At 42.6% G+C, this 25,988-nt stretch overlaps 1 protein-coding gene across 1 annotated transcript; it reads left to right on the top strand.

Moving 5' to 3' along the window:
- Positions 1-9,848: 9,848 nt before the first annotated feature.
- On the top strand, positions 9,849-25,870 carry slc51a (solute carrier family 51 member A). The gene is made up of 8 exons (XM_086306093.1): positions 9,849-10,154; positions 13,646-13,797; positions 13,879-13,952; positions 14,258-14,416; positions 16,093-16,204; positions 21,658-21,804; positions 21,937-22,042; positions 23,819-25,870. The coding sequence occupies exons 1-8, from the start codon at positions 10,034-10,036 to the stop codon at positions 23,962-23,964; spliced, it is 1,017 nt and encodes a 338-aa protein (XP_086162219.1). The 5' UTR covers positions 9,849-10,033; the 3' UTR covers positions 23,965-25,870.
- Positions 25,871-25,988: the final 118 nt, after the last annotated feature.

Below are 25,988 nucleotides of genomic sequence, written 5' to 3'. Positions count from 1 at the left end.
CGTTCACACACTCACACTCTGATGGATGCATTGGGAGCAACTCTGGACTCAGTAGCTTGCCCACAGACCTTCCGATTGGTAGATGACAAGTTCTACGTTGAAGTTTCCCATCAATGTAGGATTGAAAATCCTGGAAATCTGTTCAGCATAATCAGGAATGCTGGAAGTCACCTCCTCACGTCTGCTTGGGTGTTAAAAGGAAAGCTGCAGAGTTCCAGGGAATTCGCATCATACTAAGCCTGTGTTTCGTTTTCCAACATAAGGTCTCAAGTGATATCACTTGAAAAGAATTTATTACTTTGTGCATCTGTTTTTCATTTTTCATATGGAGCATGTTTATGTAGGTTCTCAGTCATCCAGGTCATGGTCGTCTTATGAGCTTGAGTTGAAGGCAGATAGACTTCTATATTTGATTCTTAAAGATGTTCAGCCTCTGATCTAAAATGGAATCCCAGGTGTGAAACATCTAGTGGGGTTGTCACCTTGTTGGGGGGTCCTGAGTTGTTGACCCACCCTATCAGCACATGACTTGCAAGGGTCACATGGTCCCAAGCTTGGCTTATTTGTGAGGTAAGTAGGTAATTTATTGATCCTACGAGGGAAATTATTTGTGTTACACTACACTATCATCATAGTTGAAATAAAAATGCCACAGGCTCTTAGTGATGGCATTATACTGTGCAAGATATAAATATATAATCAACAGTGATAAAAAAAAAATTAAGTTAAAGAAGAGTAAAAACAAAACAGATTGTGCAAGAGACGGGTGCAAATCGGATTAATACATTTTAAATGCGCATTCAATCTAGGAACCAGCTGCAAGATGGTTTAATAACAGACCGTGCGTGTGGAATCTAATGCCTCACAGGGGTGCTCATGCGAGTTATTGTACAGTTTGATAGAGACAGGTATGATTCATTTCCTGAATAACTTCCTCACTCCCCCTGCTGTACAAACTGAGGCCACTCTGACAGATAGTCAGCAATCCAGGAGACATTGGAAATAGTGACAACCAATGCTGCAGGACTCTAAGACTAATGCGATCGGGTCCTGCAGCCTTGCTTTGGTGTTGCTGTTCAAGTGTTTCACTCGTCTCCTCAGCTGGCCACTGGATACTCCTCACTGGACTGTGCAGCATTGCTTAGCTCATGTTTGGGTCTTTTGTCCCTGAGATTATCCAATTTTTCTGATGTTGTTGCTGGGTCTAAAGTGCATCAGGATATTATGGTTGGAGAAAAGTCTCTTCAATGTCATAGGTTCCTTTCTATTCTATTTTATTCACTGACTTAACGAAGTTTGGATAGTAGATAGCCACATTTTAAAGGCTTTCATTGTGTGTGTGTGTGTGTGTGTGTGTGTGTGTGTGTGTGTGTGTGTGTGTGTGTGTGTGTGTGTGTGCGCGCGCGTGTTTAGGAGGGAACCTTCTATGCCTAGTGGTGTAAGGCCCTGATAACGTTATTTGTGTTTCAGTAAGTAGGGGAGTCAAAGAAGAGGCGTGTCTGTGTAGGCCAGGAAAGGTATACTCCATGGAGAGCAAGATGTTTCTGTGCACTGAGATGATGTGTTTGATGAAACCCTGTGCTTCTTAGGTTTTAAATTTCACTGTGTTGTCATTGACATACCTGCACTTCCAAATTAGTGATCACAACTAACTGTTGTTCCCTCGCATTTGTTGGGTTGACAGAAACTCTGAACAATGCGATAGTCCAAAAATAATAGATCTTAGTGAAGAAACACGCTGGGAAGATCTCTTAGAGCCTTTTCCAAAAAACTGCAGATTCCAATATTATCAAACAATTCCATGTAATTACAAGTTATTCTGATGTGTCACCACTTTGCCATGGTCAGGAAGAAGACCCAAACTGTTACCCTCAGATGAGAGGAAATTGGTAAGGATGTTCAGAAACCACAAAGGCTCAAGCCTGCCATGAACTGGAAACTCCTGGAATGCCAGCGTCACAGTTCATAGCGACGAGACTTTTACATCACCTTGGAGAGGGTGAGAGGGTGCTAACCAAAAAAGATGCCCCTGCTCCAAAATCAACTCCTTCAAGCTCGACTGAAATTTGCAGCTGCCCACATGGACAAGCCGAATGTCTTCTTGACAAAAGTTTCTAAATTCTTCTAAATTCCTTAGCTTTGACTCAAATCAACAGCTACGCGGATGAAACTTTGAGTTGGGCAGGACAATGATCCCAAACACTCATCAAAACTGGAATGGGTAATGCTGGCTAACATTAAGCTCCTAGAATGGTCTCCCCAATGCCCTGACCTCAACCCTGTTGAAAAAGTTAAGATATGAGTCTGTATGCATACAACTGACCCCCGTTGGAGAAAATCCAAAATAAATTCAAACTCTTGCACACAGTCTATAGAGATGTGTGCTGTAAAACCATCCCACCCTGGAAAAAGGTCAGTTCAAAGAAAGCATTAAGAGCACAAAATTAGCATGACATCAATGCCCATAACAAGTGCATGTATGCATTAGGGGTGCAACGATACACAAAATTCACGGTTCGGTTCGGTTCGATACTTTGGTGTCACGGTTCGATATTTTTTCAATACAAAAAAATGTTCATGCTTTTTTAATTTGTCATTTATTAAAATTATAAATATATATTTTAACTCAAAAGTACAGTTTTTAAATTGAATGTTGCTGAAACAACAAAGTAATAAAAAAATAAATCTATCTGATTGAGAAATCACTCATCTTTGGAAAAGAGAGTTTATTACAGAGAAATGGCTCTTTCCAAAATAAAAGCTATACTGTCAAAATCAAGACACAAGAAGTGGAATCCTTCACTGCACACATTAACTCTGTGGATAAAAACATCAAGTTCACCAGGGAAGACACAAAGGACAACTGTTTGCCTTTCCTGGACTGCGCTGTGCACATTGAAGAGAACGGCAACCTCAACATCGAAGTTTACCGGAAGCCCACACACACGGACCAGTACCTCCTGTTCGACTCCCATCACCCTCTGGAACACAAACTTGGAGTAATTAGGACCCTACACCACCGGGCAGAACATGTTCCCTCTAAGCCTGAAGGAAAAAAGAAGGAACACACACATGTAAAGGAAGCACTCAAAACGTGTATCAGAAAAATTCAGGAGAGTTTTCTCCAAGCATGACATCCCGGTGTATTTCAGACCCAGCAACACGCTCAGACAAAAACTGGTTCACCCCAAAGACAAAACGCCAAAACACAGACTTAACAATGTGGTGTATGCTGTACAGTGCAGCGAGGAATGCCCAGACCTCTACATTGGAGAGACCAAACAGCCACTTCACAAGCGCATGGCACAACACAGAAGAGCCACCTCCACAGGACAAGACTCAGCAGTCCATCTGCATCTTAAGGATAAAGGACACTCTTTCGAGGATGCCAACCTTCACATTTTGGACAGAGAGTACAGATGGTTTGAAAGAGGAGTGAAAGAAGCCATCTATGTCCACTGTGAGCGACCATCTTTGAACAGAGGCGGGGGTTTACGACACCAACTCTCTGCCATCTATAATCCAGTTTTGAGATCCCTTCCCAGACGCCTTAATGCCCACTCACATCCTGGGCCATCTGATCTCAGGAATTCGCATGATAAGGTGGGGCCAGGTTTCACAATGAACACACCGAAACTCTGGCTGATTGGGACCCACACCCAGTTTCACACCTTGGCTCAGGCGATTAGAGGATCGTCGGACCCCCTGATGATCCTCTAATCGCCTGTCCCTCTGTGGGGGGTTACTCCCACTAGGTTTATATCTGGGACTCTCCACCATTTGACCTTATCTGAAGAAGCTTCTCGGATGAGAGGTGAAACGTCTTCAAGTAACTTAAAGAAGTCCAGACGCTTTTCTTTGCAAGCTCCTTTGACTACGATGACCTGGATGACTGAGAACCTTCACAGGCTATACTATACGCTTCTTCTGGGCTATATTCTCAGCAGCATATTAAACATATCAGGTCCCCATAAGGAGAATCATGTGCTAACGGCTGTCTAAATGACTCGGCTAAAGTTTGTAGCATGCATGCTTGTTGTTTTTGTCTGCTTCCACTTGTCTCTGCACTAGGATGATGTCGGCGTAAATGTGCAGTCATATTCATTTTGTTCCCACTAGTGCTGTCAGCGTTAATCTGAAATGACGTTAACGCCACAACACGGCAAATCTCCGTTAACGAGCTACCGCGGATCGCCCGTGCGTGGGGCTGGACAGCCAACACGTTAACGAGCAAACTGTGCTAACGCACTAGTTCCCACCCATGTAATTGAGCATTGCGTGGCACATCCGACATACTGTTTTACTTTTGTCCATGACGCGCTTACCTTCAGGGTCCTACTTCACATGAAGACCAAAGTAGTTCCAAATGCCAGATCTGAATGAGGGTGGGGGAGGTTCAATTTGCCATGTTGCAAGGAGCTTAGCTTCTGTCTTGCTAGCTTGAACTGCGCTCAGTGGATCTGCGCTCGACAGTGCAGCCTAGGCGGAGTAGTCGAACGCAGATCCACTGAGCGCTCAACACAGACAGCATCGTCAGAAGAAAAGTTGATAAAATAAATTAAAAATTTTGTATTGTTCATACATATGCGTACCGAACCGAAAGCACTGTATCGAACGGTTCAATATCGATCGTTGTACCCCTAGTAAACATCTGACCGCAAGTGTATGCACTAGTGTGTAAAACCCAGCAGAGTTGCCCTTTAACAAATTCAAATGAGGAGATTATTAAACGTGACATTTTTATTTGCAGTGTTACTCAAAATGGGCCGGATTCCAAACAGCAGCTTTAGCTTTAGATTACAAAAGAATGCTGCATTAGAACCACTGGAACTGATCTCCAGTGAAGCTAAAGCAAAACAGGTATTCAGGTACAACATACAAACACAGGCAGACTGGCGTAAAGCACATAGACGATAAAGCAAACATAGATGTTACAGTTTCTATACTCAGTATCATCTCCTCATAGTAGTTTTGACACTTTGATGGTGAAAATTAGTTGTGAAATCGAATGTCTTGTCGCACCAGCTGTGATCATCAGGTAAGCAGTGCTTGCAAAACATCTTTTCTGGAAACACACTCCAGCATCTGCAAAGAATCAGAATCAGAATCAGAATGGGGTTTATTGCCAAATGTTGAGCAGGTTTACAACATTAGGAAATTGCTGCGGTGCTTCAGTGCAAACATAGTGTCATAAATAGCACTTAAATAGACATGGAAAAAAATAAAAGTAGGGATAAGAATTAAAAGTGCTACGTGGAAAGATATGTGCATGAGATATACATGAGATATATACATGAGAATAAGAATTAAGAGTGCTACGTTGAAAGATATATACATGAGTGCAGGTGGTGATCAGTGCCAAACATGGAATGATGCAGTGACACAGCGTAGGGTCATGTGTTAGTGGCGGGTACAGTCATATGGTTATTGTTCATGTGTCCAACAGCAGAGGGGAAGAAACTGTTCTTATGGCGAGAGGTTCTGGTGCGAATGGACCGGAGCCTCCTGCCTGAGGGGAGCAGGTCAAACAGACTGTGTCCAGGGTGAGAAGGGTCAGCTGAGATCCGAGCTGCACGCCGCAATGTCCTGGAGGTGTACAGGTCCTGCAGAGATGGGAGTCTGCAGCCAATCACCTTCTCAGCAGAGCGCACAACACGCTGCAGTCTCTGTTTGTCCCTGATAGTGGCTCCAGCGTACCACACGGTGATGGAGGAGGTGAGGATGGACTCGATGATTGCAGTGTAGAACTGCATCATCGTCCGTGTTGGCAGGTTGAATTTCTTCAGCTGCCTCAGGAAGTACATCCTCTGCTGGGCTTTCTTAATGACGGAGGTGATGGTGGGCTCCCACTTCAGGTCCTGGGTGATGGTGGTACCCAGGAAGCGGAATGAGTCCACAGAGGTGATGGGGGTGTCAGTCAGGATGATGGGGGGGGAGTGGGGCTGTGTGCTTCCTGAAGTCCACAATAATCTCCACTGTCTTCTGGGCATTCAGCACCAGGTTGTTGTGGCTGCACCAGGACACCAGACGTTCAACCTCCCTCCTGTAGGCAGACTCATCCCCGTCAGAGATGAGCCCAATAATGGTGGTGTCATCTGCAAACTTGATTAGCTTGGCAGACTGGTGGGTGGAGGTGCAGCAGTTGGTGTACAGGGAGAAGAGCAGAGGAGAAAGAACACAGCCCTGAGGGGAGCCGGTGCTGATGGTCCGGGAGTCCGAGACATTCTTTCCCAGCCTCACATGCTGCTTCCTGTCCGTCAGGAAGTCAGTGATCCACCGGCAGATGGGATCAGGCACATTCATCTGGGAAAGCTTGCCTCGGAGATGGTCTGGAAGGATGGTGTTGAAGGCAGAGCTGAAGTCCACAAACAGGATCCTGGCGTAGGTTCCTGGGGAGTCCAGATGCTGCAGGATGAAGTGTAGGGCCATGTTGATGGCGTCGTCTACAGACCTGTTGGCTCTATATGCAAACTGCAGGGGGTCCAGGAGGGGGGCCGTGAGGGTCCTGAGATGGGAGAGAACCAGGCGCTCAAAAGACTTCATGACCACAGATGTCAGAGCCACGGGTCTGTAGTCATTTAGTCCAGTGATCCTCTTGGGGACAGGGATTATGGTGGAGGACTTGAAGCAGGCAGGCACATGACATGCCTGCAGTGAGGAGCTGAAAATGCCAGAAAACACTGGGGCCAGCTCGTTTGCACAGTGTCTGAGGGTGGCAGGAGACACGCCGTCTGGGCCGGGAGCTTTCCGAGCATTCAGGTTCTTAAACTGCTTCCTCACATCTGCTTCATGAATATGAAGAGTTGTGGTGGGAGGAGGTGGTGTGAAATCCTCTTTTGTGTGGGGTGAGGAGGGGGGTGTTGTAGGTGAACGGTTTGAAGGTGGTGATGGCTCTATGGAGGGGGGAGAGGTGGGGGAATTAGTGTCCAAAGTGTCTCTATTGTTGGGGCCGTTGGAGGTGTGAAGGCTGCCTGATGGCTCGTCAAAACGGCAGTAGAAGTCGTTAAGGGTGTTGGCTAAGAGCAAGTCATCAGTGGAGTGGGGGGTTTTAGGCTTGTAGTTTGTGATATTCCTAAAACCTTTCCACACAGAGGCCGAGTCATTCTCTGAGATCTGCTGCTGCATCTTCTCAGAGTGCTGATGTTTAGCAATGTCCACTTCTTTAGTGAACCTGTACTTGGCCTCTCTGTAGCAGTCCCTGTCTCCGCTTCTGAACGCCTTTCTCTTTTCCAGCCACAGCTTTTTGAGTTTAGGAGTAAACCAGGGTTTGTCATTGTTATAACTCACCCTGGTGCGTGATGGCACAATGCTGTCCTCACAGAAGTGGATATAGGAGGTGACAGTGTCCGTAAACTCGTCCAAGCTGTTAGAAGCAGCCTTCAATGTGTCCCAGTCTGTGGTCTCCAAACACGTGCGAAGCTCCTCCACAGCCTCGTTGCTCCACAGTTTTTTAGTCCTCACGACAGGTTTGGAGAGCTTCAGCCTCTGTCTGTACGCAGGGATTAGGTGGATCATGACGTGGTCAGAAAGTCCGAGTGAAGCGCGGGGCACCGCACGATAGGCCCCGCTGATCGTGCTGTAACAGTGGTCTAATGTCCTCTCCTCTCTGGTCGGGCATTTAATATACTGCTTATATATTAAACATGCACTATGCATGTATATAGTGTTGTACTTATGTTGCTTTTCCTCTGTGTATATTGATTTCTGTACTTTTGCACTTTTGTGGTCTTGCTAATATCGCTGTGCAAGCAACTGTACAATGACAAAAAAAGTTCTAAGTTTTTCTATCAAAGCTACAGTGTGCACATTGAATGGGTATCTGTGTTTAGCCATGTGCTGTCAGAAGTGATTAGAAAGAGTAAACACTCGTTGTGGACTTAGATTCAGGAACCCTGTTGAGCATTGACCTTTGCTATCTCTGTGACACCCAGGCCCTTCACCTCTGGTGATGAGGTTGTTGTTTGCTCATTCTTGTGTCTTTCACGGACACTTTCTCTGTAAAATTGCTTGCAGCGCTTGTCCGCAAATCAAAGCGTTGGCACACGAAGACAGAAGAGCGTGTGTCTATTTCACGGGTCAGTTTAAGCAGCTACTGGAGCAAAATGTAGTAAAAAAGAAAAAAACGTAAACAAAATCCAAACAGTTCAAAAAAGAGGAAAAGAAAGAATTTCAACACAATAAAAACAGAAGAACTTTTGGTTTTCGCCCGTTTTCTACTCTCATCTGTAATGTGAGTGTTTGAGCTAATGTTGAGCCACCTAAGATAATAAAGTCTGAGTCACTTTTCCAGGGAAAGAAAACAGTATTTGCTTGTAAAAGAGGGGGGGGAAAGTATGAAAAGCAAAGGCAGCCACAGTTTCACTAAAGACCACTGTGTGGCTTATCCATTCAAGGGAAAGGCATTAAATAGTGATGGTGTTGACTGGATGGTGACATCAGGCTCTACAAACAAAGCCAGCCAGCAGGAAATTAGATGCAACCAATTGACAGTTTTATTTGAAATTTATCAGCTAAATTTAAGGTTGAACCCAAATGAACTTTAACCTAAGGTTTTCTGGCTTCTAGATGCGTAATTGCTCAAATCAGTGATTTTTCGCCTATTTTGTGAATCACTGGCTGTAACAAGATTGCAGGTGTGAAGAGAAATCTGTTCAAACCTGTAAAACTGTGTCAGGGTTGAAGGCTGTAGAGTGTTGACGTTTTCGATCAATTACCCAAATGCAGGCTAGTCAGGGCAAATCAGTTCTAAAGAGTCAGTCTGTAGCAAACAAGGTGAGCCTTGAGAGCCAAGAGAGTTGCACAGGCTTGGTTAAAATGACTCAGTGTTAACTCATTCACTGCCAGCCATTGGCAGTGAATGAGTTAAACCCATTAACTCATTCACTGCCATTGACGGCTATAGACGTCAATGGCAGTGAATGAGTTAATATGAGGTCAGAAAATGATGTGTTATATCATCCTTTTTTTGTACAGTGAAAGATGTGTACTTGTGTAAATCATCTGATGTGAGATGTGTCCCTGTTTTTGTGCCCCTCAGCCATCTCTGTTAATCATTCCTGTGACGGGTCTGTACATGAAACTCAAGGATAAAGGGGTTTGGTCTTGGTGTAAACAAAAAGAAAGGATCTAACCTCGCGAAAAGACAAGGTTTACCTGAACCAAAAAACAAACAAACCAGATATCCAGTGAGGCGTCCTATCATTGTAGTTGTATTTGGTGCTGTTCAGATGCTGTAAACCCACCTGGGTGGTCTCAAATATTTAACGGCCTTTTGAGTGCTGCTCAAAAGTATTGCAAAAAAAGTGAAAGCAGAAAGATGTGTGTGCTTTGTAGGCGCCTCAGTCCAAAGAAATCCCAAAGAAATCCACCACCGACACCACATACACATGCAGCCCCAGAGCGCAGCCCTGATGTTGTCAAACTGCCCCTCCTCCTCCGTCCTAAACTCCACTGCCTTGGTACTGTTTTGTAGTAAATTATAAAAGATGTTCCCACTTAGCTCAAATCCTCATCTGTGAAGAGTTGACAGTAACAGTGAAGTGAGTATAGCTAACCCTCTATCAGATTCCACCTTATATATGTGAGTGTGTCATAATGAACAGGAGAGGAGAACGGCTGCTTTTGCGTTCAACGACGCAGGACAAGTTTAAAGTGAGCAGCATTTACAAAAGGGGTCACAAACTACCACTATCCAAATCAGAATATGTTAACCAGATTGCCACCTGATTCTAACGAGTGGCACAAACAGGAATCACATATCAGCTCAGTGTTATCTAAACGGTGAGCAAATCAATATTGCACCAATTCAAAGGAAGCAAGAGTCTCTTAATGAGGGACTACTTTAAAGTCATCCTTTGTGCGTAAGTTCCCCGTCAGATGCAGACAGCTCACCCTTGTCGGTAATTCAAAGGAGGCGGGGTCCAGTTGCACTGACTGAGTGTTGCAGGGTATCTGAGAAGCAGATATGCCCTTTTAAAAAGTTTGAGGAGACTCTCAGGAGAAGCCACTTCGGACTTTTACGCATCGAGCGTCCATGGATGGAAAGGGGACCGAGAAGGCACCGACAGGAGCCAACATGAGCAATAGATCCTTCCCTATCTCTGACCCGATATGTCAAACGGAGGACGCTCCTTTCGCCATGGATGTCATCCGCAGTGAGTAAAGCGGGTTCCGCACGGCAGATTTGCCCGTTTTCACGGTTCCCCCCCAAGAGCTCCCTACGAGCAGCAAGAGTAGATCCACGGGAATTTTAATTGGTGGGAGGGTTTTTGTGCACCACTGGGTCGCAGTGCCCTGGCAACGGTGGCGGAGCAGAGAAACTAAACTGCTGGTTGTACTTCATTAGGACTTAATGGGATTCCTGGAAGTCTTTGAACCACACTGGGGAACGAAAGACTGAAGTTGTGCTATGTTGCTGCCCCTTTGCAGCACGATGGTCACTACTTTGAAGTGAGGATTTTTCAGACATATGAAATAAAACAAAATATAATATAATATAATATAATATAATATAATATAATATAATATAATATAATATAATATAATATAATATAATATATAGATTTGGCGAGAATTACATATTAATACTGTGTTGGAATACACAGACGATAACATATACGTGTTTTATGGTATCTTGCTCGTGCCCCCCTCCCAGCAAACTATTTAAGCTCAGTTTGACGCTGTCTCAGAGCCAGGCGTGTGCCAACATCTGCTCGGTTTTTTCCCTACCACTGAAGTGTACAGCAAGTGATCTTTTAGTACAGTTACAGACTCCCCCTCATTCGCTTTACATTACTGTAACCCATCTGCGAACAATTAGACAAACCGCACAGCAAAGGTAAACTGTATTCCCCCTAAAACTTTCTACAGATGTGGAGTTAATATTGTTATTGTAATAACAATATCCCAATAATAAGAGCGTGAAAGTGTGAGCCATGTTTACACTTTCAGTTTTATTCTGTGGATGGCTTCCATTTGGCCCGAGGGCGTTTTTTTTCTTTTCTTTTCTTTTTCTTGATTTTTAAAAAAAAATAATTCTTTTTTGAAAAACGTGTTTATTATTTTAATGTGTTTAATGTCTGTTTTGGATCATGCGCACTGCTACACATGATCAGCAACGAGACACACTAAAATAAACAATATTTTGCCCAAATTTCTGACTTTAACTAAATATTTACGTGTAAATCTTCTTTGTGGTTTGCTTACATAAGAACAGTGTTAACTATTACATTTAATGGGATCTAGTTACATTTAAATTTACCTGATATATATTCAGTTTATACTAAGCGCATTTTCCTTAATTATTTTTATGAATTAACCTTCGATTCTACGCTAAATTATTGCTGCATCCTTTTTGTTGAAACTTCAAATTTTTATTTTTTGTAGCGCTGAGATAAATGTCCTTCAGACTGCATGTCTCAGTCAGCAAATGTGCTACAAAGATGTGTAATATTACGTTAGAAAATGAAACCAGATGATTGGCCAGCGGGTAATGTTGTTGTTGTTGTTGTTGTTGTTGTTGTTTAAATTAATTCTCAAAAATCAGCCCCAAAAATCAAGGATTGATTATCCACTGCAGGAGAGCGTAAAACCGTGTGGCCTCGTCACCACTTTGCTGAATTACCCAGACGGTGCCACATGCATATCTGGCTCATTGTATGGTAGCTTGAGTGGTCAAAGAGAACACTTAAAATACCGCTAGAATTTGTGATTTATAGGCTCCAGATTTCAGTCACTGTCTGCCTCATCGCAAACAAATAAACGAACGAATGTCTCTTGTCTATCCTGTGCGCTCAAAACCATGAACAGAGAAGAAATGACACATATTACGAGAATCGTCTTAATTATATCAGCATGCCGGAACTTTTACTCAGCCCTTCCTCCCATTCTTGTTCAGACACAAACCGGATTGCAGATTTCTTATCACACACTGTTCTTTCTGTGAAAAAACAGTTTGAACAATTCAGCCGTAATTACACTTTCTAGCTGCTGGTTTCCAGCTGCTGTGGATGTTTCTGCAACTTACACTTTGCCCCGCATTGCTACTTTCCACTGTGCATAATCCTGCCCACATGCATGGCACCTTGTTTCAGAATCATTAACCAACTTACAAGAAGCTTACCTACTGCTGTTTCATTTTACGTCTGTGATGGCACTTATGTTTATTGACTACAAAGTAAGTTCTGCTAGCACAAAGATGAATATCAACAGCCTAACAGTGGGCAAAGCCACAGGAGCTTGGTTTGGTCTGGCAGTATTTGGCTTTAGTTTATTTGAATGGTTGTTGAATCATTTTAACAGAAGCCCACAAATATATTAACCTAGTAATACACTCCCCCATTAAACCCCCCATTGCCAGGATTTAACTAAGCAAACAGATAAGAGCCTTCCACTGGACAGTTACTGCAGCAATGATTCACCTCACAACAGCTGAATTCAGCACTGAGTTCTCATTTCTTCAACATCTGTGTCAGTAGGCATATCCTGTGGTCGCGGTAAAAGATGTTTATCATTTTCAGAAGAGTCAAAATGTTGGCCTGTGTCAAGCAAAGAAAACGCCCAAGATTGCTGAAACTACTAAAACTGGGTTAACTCTCTGACACACTATTAAAACTAGGAAAGATAGCGGTGACCAAACATCTAGAAATCAACTGTAGAGCTCACATTTGAGCTCACATTTATGAAAATGAGAGCATTTCAATATACAATATGAAGAAAACTCAACAAACTGGGATTAAACAGCTGTGAGCCTTAAGAAAAGTACTTATCAGTGAGGCTTGAAAAAAAAAAGCCTTACTGAGCATAAAGGTTGGCATCTGGAGTGATGTGAGAAGATCATGTAGTCTGATAAAGATTAAAGTGATGGGAGCATCAGTGTCAGAGGAGAGCTGATGAAGCAATACTCAGCTGTCATGCCTGGTGTCTACCGAACAAGCCTGAGCAGTGCAGTGGGTGATGCTGTGATCTGGGGCTGCGTCAGCTGGTCGGGTCTTGGTTCATCGGTGTAATAAGGCCAAAAAACTGAGCTCAGTTGACAATATGAATATACTGAATCAAACAGGCACAGGCATATTTAGATTCAGACAAAGCCAGAGTTCACTGGGCTCAAATTGTGCAAGAGTGATTCAGGGAACATGAAATATCACGTTTCTCTTCGGCCCACTGAGAACCTTTGGGACATCCTGGAGGAGACTTTGGGCAGCAGTCACACTTGACTGATCTCTTTGACATCAGAGGGCTCTTGTGGTTTACAGGATCAAACCTAATTGGACTTTTTCCTCTAAACAGCATGCGAGCACTTAGCTTCTCATGTTGCCATATCAGGGTAACACTTTGCTGGCTCTTCACTTTGACATAACATTTTCAGCTGCAGGTAGTATTTTGAGCAAATGGTAAAAATATATCAGCAACAATACCCATGAGGAGAATCAAGTTTACATTTTATTCGCCACATGCAGTGACAGGTTGCCCTGCAGTGGAACGAACCCGTCCCCCGACCTTACGCACACAACACAGACATCACACGGGGATATAAGTGAGTGCTTATCAGTGTGTGCGTGTCCATAGTTCAGCTGACGAAGATCACATCGACCATCTCAGATTTAATGAAAGCAAATTTATTTTCCTTTTCCTTTGTTAATTTCAGGGTTTGGTGTCTTTGACTACATCCTGTATGGCATCTTGACCTTCATGGCAACAGTTTCTTTGCTGGTCTTCTTAGAGGAATGTATCTACATCTATAGGAAAGTACCTGCCAATAAGAAGAGTCTCATCATCTGGGTGAATGGAGCAGCACCGGTGAGAACAGTTTGCAGAAAAGAAACAGATGACACAAACGTATACCTGGATCTTTAATTGACGCTTGTCTCATTTTTTCAGGCGATTGGCACCATGTCATGTCTGGGGATGTGGTTCCCCAGAGCTACCCTGTTTACTGATATGTTCTCTGGCTGGTGGGTTTTTATTTCTTTTCCCCGCTCGTCCCTTCTCTTTTACTCACCCTCCGTTTCCCACTGTGCTGTGTGTCTCTCTGACCAGCAGAGTCCTGCTGTGAAAGATAATAGTGAAACCTGAACCTCAGAACCTACAGAAAAACTGAAAACAGGAGTGCTGTTAAGTACTGTGTGACGTGTCATTTACTTTTCTACTACTCTTCCTGAGCCCTCCTCCAAAAACCTCTTTCTCTTATTCTTCCTACATTCCTAGATTTCATTCCCATGTTCCTTGTTTCCATTTACCTGCCTCTCTTTCACCGTAGTTACTTTGCCATCGTGGTGTTCAAGTTCCTGATCCTGATGGTGGAAGAGTTGGGTGGCGACGAGGCGTTTCTGAAGCGTGCAGGAAAATATAAACTGAAGATCAGCACGGGGCCTTGTTGCTGTTGCTGCTGTTGCCTGCCAGAGGTGGCCATCACACGGTAAATCCACAAGTGACACCGTCACTTTTCTGCTTTAGTTTTCTGTCGTGTAAGCTGAAAGCAAATCTACTTGTTTTTTAAAACGCAAATGACTAACTTCTGGAGAGCACTCAGCAGATGCATATCTTCAGAATAGTCACTAAAGCTGCTGATGATGATGATGATGGACGTCTTCCGATCTTGGTTTTTTGTTATTCTTGGCAAAAGAGCCTTTTTCTTTGGTAGATTTTTTTCCTCCTTGGTAGGTAGGGGCGGAGGGGGCTTTAAGGCTATAAACACCAGATTAAATAAACTAGATTAAACCTCATGGCTAAGTTTGGCTTTTAAAGGAGCATGTCAACATCCGCAAAAGTTCTCTGAAAGCAGTCAGAGAGATCTGAAAGCAATTTTGCCAGTGCAATCAAGCATGAGCTCTCGTGTTTGCTTGTAGTCCAGGCTTATTTTATTGAAGTTTTACGTATAAGGAAGAATAGCCTTGAAATGGCGCGTTCACCTGCGCCGTAGTTTCTATTTATTTACTGTCCACATTTAATAGTTCCAGCGAAGGGTGGTCAGTTTCCAAATATGTTTCCACCGATGCTTTGATATTGGGCAATTGCTCGAGAACAGGCAGATGGCAACAACCTGGAATGCTAATGAAGCACAGACCATGGCGGGTGGCTTTGAAGTAGTTTGCACCCCCGTTCAAACATTACACAAACACAGAGCCTCTTTGCATTGAATTGAATTCACACTAGAGCTTCAGTCTGGTTCTCAGAATCCAGGTTACACTACTGGTCATTCAACTTGTTCGGGGTGGGGCAGCATTTACAGAACAGACATATCACCCCCCTGTTTTGCAGAAAAAAGCCAAGTGGCACCATGTGTTGCAATGGACTTTCTGATTTGGCCATTTTAATCAGATACAGGAGTCGCACACTGGTTTGTCTGTCTGTCTGCAGAATGCATTATCTGAACAGAGCTGACCTGGCGTCCCAGTTCAGTTTCATCCCTTAGAGAAGTGCCGATCTATGAACGCATTACTATTGAAGCCTAAAGATGATGACCAGACAGAACAGCCGCTGCAATTAAAGTTCACAGTTAATGGCGATAGAAATGTTCGCTCCCAGTTCTGCTAATATGAACTTGATTGTAGTTTCAGTGTATAGAAAGGATAGATTCCAGGCCAAAGATCAAAAAGACCAAGGGGTCTAAACAAATAAGAAAAAGGGTGAACATGCCACATATTTGGCCACACAAGCATTATCTTCTTCCCACGTAGTTTCTTGGAATGAGGCCACACTGTTGCCAGGCAGTGACAGGCAAATGTGCAAAGTTAACAAAAAATCCTTTTAAAGCCTTCATTCTGCATTGCAAGATGATGACAATCAAGCCAGGGCATGCTCAGCTACTTATACTGTGCCCCGTTTTTATGTTTAAAAAACCACCACTAATGCACCTCAGAAGCACAATGTTGTTTTGGTTGCGTAACCGCAGTCAAATCTTGACATGCCAGCAGCACACAGAGATGTGTCCAGATCCACTCTTTATTGCTCCAGACATCCTGAAGTAATGTTCGAGGGCAGGTACAGTGGAACTGCACAATGAACTTTTTGTGTTTTTTACTGTAAATCAGAGGTTAGATTATTCCGGGTCATCAGCAGATAATGAAATGGTTTCCTCTGTTTCGTCTCCAGACGCTCTCTCTTCCTGCTCAAACTTGGCTCCATCCAGTTTGCCGTCCTGAAGACTGCCTTCACCATCTTTTCCATTGTTCTCTACACCAACGACAACTACCATGTGAAGGATGTGAGTTGAAAGCACAGAAATGTAAACAACTATCTCTCCAAATACAAACCCAATTCTGAAACAGTTGGGGTGCTGTGTAAAGATTTTAAAATCTCACAAACAAATTTAATATTCACAATAGAATATTTTTAAAAGACATCAAATTTCTTAACCGTACCATTTTAGAAAAAAAAAATCATCTCATTTTGAATGTGGTGGCAGCAACACGTCTCCAACAATTTGGGACAGAGGCAACAAAAGGCTGGAAAATTCAAGTGTTTTTTTTTTTGGGGGGGGGGGGGGGGGGGGGGGGGGGAATATAGACGCCACATTCTCTGGACTAAAGAGGAGAGGAACCATCCAGCTTGTTATCAGTGTTCAGTTCAAATTCCTTTATCCCTGATAGGATGGGGTTACATTAGTTCCTGTAGAATTGGCAACTTGCACATCTGGTAAGGCGCCAGCAGTGCTGAAAAACATATAAAGGTTTTAAAGACACATATACTCTCATCCAGATGTATTTTTCAGGGAAGGCTTTGAATATTTCAGCAAGATACTGCATACTGCAGCTATTACAACAGATGGCTTTATAATAAAAAAGTCCAGGTGTTGAACTGGCCTGTCTGCAGGCCCAAACCTTTCACTAACGGAAAACATCTGGCACATCATGAAATAGAAAATACAGGAAAGAAGGACTGTTGGGCAACTAGAATCCTATATGGTGTAGAGCAGGGCTGCGTTAACGGTTCATTAAAATTTGGCTTCTGAAACAGAAATAGAAGCAATCAAATTATTACCCCATCAGGGACATAATTCAAAGACACCATTAAAAAAATTATGCATCAGATTTCCCACAAATTTTAAAGCAACAACTTAATATGGTACTCAGTTGTCTGAATGGCCCCCACGAGTTTGTATACATGCCTGAACATCTAGTTTAGATTTTTGGATTTTTGTTTTAATTGGGGCATGCTCCTAATGAGATGAAAGATGGTGCTCTGGAGAATCTACTTCCTAAATCTGGACCAGAGTATCACTGAGCTCCTGCACAGCTTCAGCTGGGACCTGGAGGCGTCGTTTAGACCGAAACATAATGTACTATTGCTACATAAGGCCAGGCATTGTCGTACACCAGGAGGAATCCAGGACCCACTGCACCAGCTTAGGGTCTGACAGTGGGTCCAAGGATTTCACTCCGATAATGGACGTTAGGGGGCCGTTGTCTAACCTGTAGAGATCTGTGCGTCCCTCCATGGATATGCTTTTGCAGACCATCACTGACCCACTGCCAAACCGATCATGCTGAACGATGTTACAGGCACCATAACGTTCTCCATAACTTCTCCAAACTCTTTCACATCTGTCACATGTGCTCAGGGTAACCCTGCTCTCATCTGTGAAAAGCACAGGGCAACAGAGATGGACCTGCCAATTCTCTTATTCTATTGCAAACTCAATCAGGCTCAATGGCGCTGGGCAGTGAGCACAGGGCCCAAAGGACATCCTGTCCACGGGCCACCCTCATGAAGTCTGCTACTGATTTTTTGGTCATAGACAATTACGACAATGGCCTGACGGAGGTCATCTTGTAGGGCTCTGGCAGTGCTCATCTTGCTCCTCTTTGCAGAAAGGAGCACATACCAGTCCTGCTGATGGGTTAAGGACTTTCTTTGACCCTGCAAAATTACTTTAGGAGAGATGTACATGTAAATTCCAGGAGCACGCTGTTGAAACATAGCAAACCTTCTGCTACATGCTGATGTGCTCTCCTGGAGGACTTGGACTACCTGTGCAACCTATGCAGTGTCCAGGTATACCCTCATACTGACCCTAGCCAAATGCAAAATCTAGTGAAAATCTTTCAGTGGTCGCCATCTGTAAAAGCAGTCCTGTCTTGGTGGTTGTCTCATTGTTTCATCTCTTGTGCACCTGCTGTTACTGTCATTTCATGAACACCAAAGCAGCCAAAACTGCTACATAAACGATCAGATCAGTGTCCCAGTATTTTAACTGACTTAATGCTATCCTCTGATTAAAAATAGTTCATTTAATTCTTTTAAGCCGTGTGTAAACTCAAGTTACTCATGTCCATTTATACTCATGCACAGCCCTCAACACGCTCCTGGAAACATTCCTGTGAGATTTTTGCCCATATCCACATGATTCTATCACAGTTAGCATCTGCAGATTTGTTGGCTGCACGTCCATGATATCAATCTACCGTTCCACTGCATCTCAAAGATGCTCTGTTGCATTAAGATCTGGTGATTGTGGAGGGTGTTTGAGGACAGCAAACTCATTGTTGTGTCCAAAAAAGCAGTTTCAGATGATTTGAGCTTTGTGGCATGGTGTGTTATCTTGCTGAAAGCAGCCGTTACAGGATGGGTACACTGGTCATAAAGGGATGGACACAGTCAGCAACAATACTCAGATAGGCTGTGGTGTTTAAACATCTCCCACACCATTACACCAGCAGCCTGAACTGGGTGAATCCAGTCTTTCATACCAAATTCTGACCCTACTGTCCAAATCTCAGAGCAGAATTGAGACTTATCAGACCAAAGAGCATATTTCCAATCTTCTATTGTCCAATTTTGGTGAGCCTGTGTGAATTACAAAAGTATCACTTTTGAATTACTGATGCCTTTCTTTCCATTCAAAGCAATTCACTACCAAACCTAGGCATCAACCAGGCATTTTAACCCAGGGAACAGACAAGATATTATTCTTTATAAACCCTAGTGTGAGAAAATCCCAGAAGATCAGCAGTTTCAGATCAGGGCGTCTGGCACCAACAACCATGCCACATTCAAAGTTATGCAAATCGTCTTTTTTCCTCACTCTGATGCTCGAACTTCAGTAGGTCATCTGGTCCATGTCTACATGCCTAGGTGCAATAGCAGTTGAGTTGCTGCGATGTAATTGGCCAATTAAACATTTGTGTTTAGGAACATCCCCATAATTATTATTAGTCCTTATACACCTCATCCCCCATCACACTGAACACTGGTGCTCCACAGGGGTGTGTACTGAGCCCTCTCCTGTACTCACTCTACACCTACGACTGCACAGCCACTAACAGCTCCAACATCATTGTGAAGTTTGCGGACGACACTACAGTGGTGGGTCTTATCACCAACAGTGATGAGACAGCTTACAGGGAGGAGGTCAGCGCCCTGACCCACTGGTGTCAAGACAACCATCTCACCCTCAACGTCGCAAGGACAAAGGAGTTGATAGTGGACTTCCGGAGGTGCAGAGAAGTACACACCCCCATCACCATCAACGGCGCTGCTGTGGAGAGAGTGAGCAGCTTCCGGTTCCTTGGCGTACACCTGGCTGAGGATCTTACGTGGTCAGTACACACAAACAAAACAGTGAAGAAGGCGCAGCAGCGCCTCTTCTTTCTCAGGAGACTGAAAAGATTCGGCATGAGCCCCCGCATCCTCAGGACCTTCTATCACTGTGCCATTGAGAGCATCCTCACTGGATGCATCACCACCTGGTATGGCAACAGCACCGCCTACAACTGCAAAGCTCTCCAGCGAGTAGTGCGGTGCTCTGAACGGATAATTGGAGGTGAGCTTCCCTCCCTCCAAGACATCTACAGGAAGCGGTGCCTGAGGAAAGCGGGGAGGATCATCAAGGACTCCAGTCACCCCAGCCATAAACTGTTCAGACTGCTTCCATCAGGAAGGAGGTTCTGCAGCATCCGGTCCCGTACCAGCAGACTGAGAGACAGCTTCTTCCACCAGGCCATCAGACTGCTGAACACGTCATAGACACCTCAGCTTCACTACTGGAACTTCAACATTATGCACTCCACACTGTATATAAATGCCACTTGTTTTGCACATATTCAACTCTGTATATTTTATATATTTTATTATTATTATTATTATTATTATTTTATTTTATTTTTTTACTATTTAATTTGTAAAAATGTGTATACACACACACACACACACACACACGTAGGAAAATATTTAGTATACACATCCAGAAATGCATACACTATTATATATTGTACATATATTTATTAGTTTCAGGTTGGCCATTCTTGTATTTTGCTCGTTTGTGTTGTTGTGTTTGCACATCTCTGTTGCTTGTGGGGCTCGCACACAAGAATTTCACTCGCATGTGCTGTGCCAGTGTGCCTGCACATGTGATGTGACAATAAAAAGTGATTTGATTTGATTTGATTTACAATATAATATGTATTTTATAGCTCATTATGGCTGTAGCTCAGGTGGCAGAGCAGGTCAGCCACTAATCAGAAGATCGGTGGTTCGATCCCAGGCTGCCTCCTCGCTGCATGCCAAATATCCTTGGGCAAGATACTAACCCCATGTTTGCCTACTGGTGGTGGTCAGAGGGCCCGGTGGCCTCGCCTCTGTCAGTGCGCCCCAGGGCAGCTGTGGCTACAACGTAGCTTGCCATCACCAGTGTGTGAATGTTTGTGTGAATGGGTGAATGACTGAATGTAGTGTAAAGCGCTTTGGGGTCCTTAGGGACTGAGTAAAGTGCTATACAAATGCAGACCATTTACCATAATATCCTGTACAGACATGTGAAAAATATACAATAACAAATGAAGTAAGAGCGACATTAAAAACAATCACACTAACTAAAAGAATTATTCTCTCGTTCCGTTAAGATGGATTTAAACTCTCCCAACGTAACCAGTTGAACTGGTATTCCTAATAAAGTGCCCAGTGACAGTAAAATGTAATTGAAACTACCCTGAAATCCTGATAAAGCCGTTTTCATTTCTGTATTTTTGTTGTTAGTTTCTATTAAACCCTAATTCTTTTGTCCCCATGATAGAACAGAGAAAACCGATTCATAGTGTGTTAAAACATTTATATTTCTTTTTATTCAATCATCTTCCAGAAGAGAGAGACCCCTGTGCAGCCCAAACGCCAGTTGCAGGATCTCTCACATTAGAATCATAAACTGTGTCTCATATAGGTATTATTATGGTACTTTACACTTCACAGTTTCAATACAACCATTGCTTATATGGCAAAGTTCCTCTTTTCTGTCTGGTTTCCTGTATTTATTAATATACTGTACAGCTCTACACTTCCTGTTTTCAGTCTGGCTGAGCACTTAGTTTATGAGTCAAAAGTGGTCTTGCTCTACAAACTTTCATTATTAAAGTACATAAAACAATATAATAAGAAAATAAGGATACTAAGGATATATTAATTACATGACATTTCTCATGTCAGCTGACAAAGCTCTGCTTATAGTACTGTTAAACCAATATTATAACTCCAATTTTGTATGAAAAAGATAAATCACCATATTCATATGTTAAAGACAATGGCCAAGCTCTGTTTTGACCATTTTTATATAAAATGTGTGTGTGTGTGTGTGTGTGTGTGTGTGTGTGTGTGTGTGTGTGTGTGTGTGTGTGTGTGTGTGTGTGTGTGTGTGTGTGTGTGTGTGTGTGTGTGTTGTTGTTGCAGGTAAGTGCTACAGGAGATGCAATATGGATCAACTGTTTTGTAGGCGTCTTGACAATCACAGGTTTGTGGCCTGTTGGCATCACGTTTATACACCTGAAGAACACCCTGCGAACAATAAAGATCGTCCCGAAATACGCCATGTATCAGGTAAGACACTGATCAAGCACATGTGCACACTTTTTGGATAAAGACTAATAACAGATTTGAAAGACTGTTTTACCAGGATAACACAAGCTGCAACTACAATTAGTCCTTATATGTTTTCATTTGTGTCGTTAGCTGCTCCTGATTCTTACCCAGCTGCAGACAGCTATTATCAACATCTTGGGCATAAATGGCATCATCGCCTGCTCTCCACCTTTCCCCTCATCTATCAGAGGATACAGTGAGTTTACATCCATCTATCCAGTCAGACCAATCATCCACATATTTACAGTTCCATATATATTTGGACACTGACACAAGTTTTATTTTTGTATGTGTTTACTGAAACACATTTCGATCATAGTTAAATAATATACTTGGACATAATGTGTAAACTCCTTTCATTTGCGGGTATCCACATTCAAACTGGAGGTAGGGTTTAGGTATTCCAGCTCCTTAGCATATGCCATCTTCTTTTTAAAGCGACCAAATGTAATTGGACTATTAATTCAAAGGCTATTTATTGGGGCAGGTGTGGGCAATTCTTGAATATGTCATTATCAGTTAAGCAGATAAAAGAACTTGAGTTGATTTAAGGTGTGGTTCTTGCATTTGAAAGATTTTGCTGTGAACAGACAAAATGTGGTCAAAGGAGCTCTCCATGCAGGTGAAATAAGCCATCCTTAAGCTGCAAAAACAGAAGAAAAAAAACATCTGAGAAATTGCTGCAATATTTGGAGTTGCAAAATGTACATACAGTTTGGTGCATCCTGAGAAAGAAAGAACGCACTGGTGAACTCAACAATGCAAAATGGACCTGGATGTCCAAAGAAGACAACAGTGGTGGATGATCAGAGTCATTTCCATGGTGAAGAGAAATCTCTTCACAACAGCCAACCAAGTGAACAACACTCTCCAGGATGTAGGCGCATCGATATCCAAGTGTACTATAAAGAGAAGACTGCATGAAAGTAAATACAGAGGGTTCACTGCGAGCTGCAAGCCACTCATAAGCCTCAAGAATAGAAAGGCTAGATTTGGGTTTTGCTAAAAAATAAAATAAAATAAAAAAAACATCTCAAAAAGCCAGCACAGTTCTGGAAAAACATTCTTTAGACAGATGAAACCACAATCAACCTCTACCAGAATGATGGCAAGAAAAAAGCAAGGAGAAGCGTAAAACGCCTCATGTCTCTGAATCCAAAGCAAACAATATCTATAACACACGGCGGAGGCAAGTGTGATGGCTTGGTCGTGCATGGCTGCCAGTGGCACTGAGACACTAGTGTTTATTGATGACGTGACACAGGACAGAAGCAGCATAAGTTCTGAAGTGTTCAGAGGCATACTGTCTGCTCAAATCCAGCTCAATGCAGTAAAATTGATTGGGCGGCATTTCAAAATACAGATGGAGAATAACCCAAAACTCGCCAAAGGAACTCAGGAGTTTTATTAAAGCAAATAAGTAGAGTATTCTTGAATGGCCAAGTCAGTCAGCTGATCTTAACTCGGTTGAGCATCCATTTCACTTGTCGAAGACTAAACTTTGGACAGAAAGGCTCACAAACACACAGCAACTGAAAGCCACTGCAGTAAAGGCCTAGTAGAGCATAAAAAGGAGGAAACCCAGCATCTGGTGATGTCCATGAGCTCAAGACTTCAGGCTGTCATTGTCAGCAAAACCATTAAAAATAAACATTTTATTTTCACTTATTTAATTTGTACAATTACTTTAGAGCCCCTGGTATGAAGGTATTGTGTTAAAAAATACTCTAGTTCCTCACATTTTTAGGCAATCTTTTTGTTCCCCCACTGAATTAAAGCTGAAATTCTGCACCTCAACTGCATCTGAGTTGTTTCATCTAAAGTCACTGTGGGTAATTTACAGAACCAAAATAAGAGAAAAAAAGCAGTCCCAATCCAACTGTATCATATTTAGCATGCATCAGTATCCTTATTTTTTACCAGTAACCCTGTGACAGCTGAGCTTCGTTGTGCCCTTATTCTGCTTTCGCAGTGATGAGCCAGCAGCTGCTGATCATGGAGATGTTCATCATGACGATGGTGACACGGCTGCTCTATAGACGACAGTACGATCCTTTACCTGAAGAGCAGGATGCCAATGAAAACACCAGGATGACTGACTTAACACAGTCTCCATGAGAACTAAATTGTGTTAATGTGTGTGTGTGTGTGTGTGTGTGTGTGTGTGTGTGTGTGTGTGTGTGTGTGTGTGTGTGTGTGTTTGTATGTTTGATTCATATTTTCTTTCTAGTATTTGATTAAGACATTGCATATATTCAAAATAACAAATATGAATTATATGTAAATGGGTCGTGTAGCTACTCACTAAGGTTACCGGGCTGCGAGTCCGCTACAAAGTGTTGATTGACAGGATACTCAGGTCATGTACAGGCATGTGAAATTAATAAGAACATCCCGTGGAAATGGACTGACTCTCTTTGAAAACCTGCATTTTTTTTTCATACACAGTAAGCAAAAAAACAAAACAGTTGAAAGAACATTTTGCAGAGTATCTGGTTATCTGGCAACAGATCAGCAAAATTACTGCAAATAAAAAGAGCATCTTAGAGAGGCAGAGTTTCTCAGAAGTAAAAAATTGGCAGAGGTTCACCAATCTGCAAAAAAATCAAAAATCAGAATGATGTTCCTCAATGTAAAATTGCAAAGACTTTGACTATCTCAGCATCTACGGTGCCTGATGTCATCCAACGATTCAGAGAACCTGGAGAAATCTCCGTGCACAAGTGACAAGACCAAAAATCGATATGGATGCATGCGATATTCAGGTTGTAAAACGACACTGCATTAAAAACAGGTGTCATTCTATCATGGAAATATCTGCACAGGCTCAGGAACACTTCCAGAAATCACTGTCTGTGAATACAGTTCACTGTACTGTACACAAAAACAGGTACAGGCAATAGCTTGAAGAGTTCAAATACAGCTTTACTAAAGACTCCGACATTGGACTTGTTTTGTCCTAGAGCTCTTAGTGCTACATTTGACACCACATTCTCACATTTTCGAGGTCATTTTTTGTGTAATAACACTTGTATACACCCTTTCCCCCCCCCAGAAGAACCCTTTAGTTTTCCTCCAAAACATAATCTGCATTGAGACACAGAACCACATCTGACTGCCAGAAAACATGTTCTTAATTAAGTGGTATCGGGGGGGTTGTTTTAGGAGATGTTTTATTTCCCCATAATTTACCAGAGATGTTGCTGAAAGAAATATGTAGGCTAATTTGATACCATTTGAGTAATGGCTTGTAAAGTACACAAGTGAAAGAAAGCCTTTGTCTGTGGAGATTTCAATGCATGATTTCCTTACGCTTGCGAAACAGATAAAGGAAAAAAGCTGGAACAGCATCATAAATCCTCACTGATGGATGCTGGTTCTCATCTACTTGAGGTCATTGCAATGGTGCTCAGTTACAAGAAGACAACACTACAGAAAAATAAAGCAAAGCAAATGTTTTAAAAAATCACCAAAGTTCAGATGAGTGAAGTATCAAGTACTGTGCAAAAGTCTTGAGTTAGCCTCACTAACTCAAGACATGAAGCAATATTCGATCTACACATAACAAACTTAAAAAGAGGCTTTTGTTACTAGCAGACAGTTCCCAAAACATATCATTTGTTTGCATTTCTTTAGGTGATTCGATAAAAAATGTTAAACTTAAAGTGTGACAGGCATAAAACGGTATTTTCTTCCTCCACTTGTCTAGTTTTCTCTATTTTTAGGACACACTGCCCATAGATACGCCAAGTCTTCGACTATGTACAGCAAATGAACAGTATTTAAAAGTCGTGTTCTTAAGAAACAGGAAGAAAAAAAATCAAAGACCTGACACGTGCATCTTCTGAGCCATCTGCTGTTGACAGAAATGGTCTCAGTGGATGTTTGGCTCTGAAAAAGCTGTACTTAAATATTTCAGATTATCAAAAATGGACTTAAAATTAGTGATGGCAGGTTTTATGACAGTAAATAAATGTAATATTTTTTTCTTGAATCGTCGTCAATAAATGTGGAAGAAGTCTGGCGAGATGGTCAACATTGAATGTCTTCAGCTATCTCTGTCATGATTTGGAGATGCGGTGTTGCGGATCTTCTCAAAACGGACGGATTACACGTGCATAAAAGGTCATATTTTGATTCAT

This window comes from Aulonocara sp. 'chitande type north' Nkhata Bay, linkage group LG9 (assembly GCF_057382095.1).
Source record: "Aulonocara sp. 'chitande type north' Nkhata Bay isolate Kocher_YH1m ecotype deep benthic linkage group LG9, A_spYH_male_GT1.1, whole genome shotgun sequence".
NCBI lineage: Eukaryota > Metazoa > Chordata > Actinopteri > Cichliformes > Cichlidae > Aulonocara > Aulonocara sp. 'chitande type north' Nkhata Bay.
The sequence above is the reverse complement of the archived record's forward strand: the minus strand, read 5'-3'. Positions and strand labels throughout refer to the sequence as shown.

What these genes read in the sequence shown, in the direction of transcription:
- slc51a (XM_086306093.1), top strand. Translation starts at nt 10,034, where the DNA reads ATGGATGGAAAGGGGACCGAGAAGGCACCGACAGGAGCCAACATGAGC. An exon ending in ACTGATATGTTCTCTGGCTG is followed by an intron (nt 13,953 to 14,257) that starts GTGGGTTTTTAT and finishes CTTTCACCGTAG; the next exon opens with TTACTTTGCCATCGTGGTGT. An exon ending in ACAACTACCATGTGAAGGAT is followed by an intron (nt 16,205 to 21,657) that starts GTGAGTTGAAAG and finishes TTGTTGTTGCAG; the next exon opens with GTAAGTGCTACAGGAGATGC.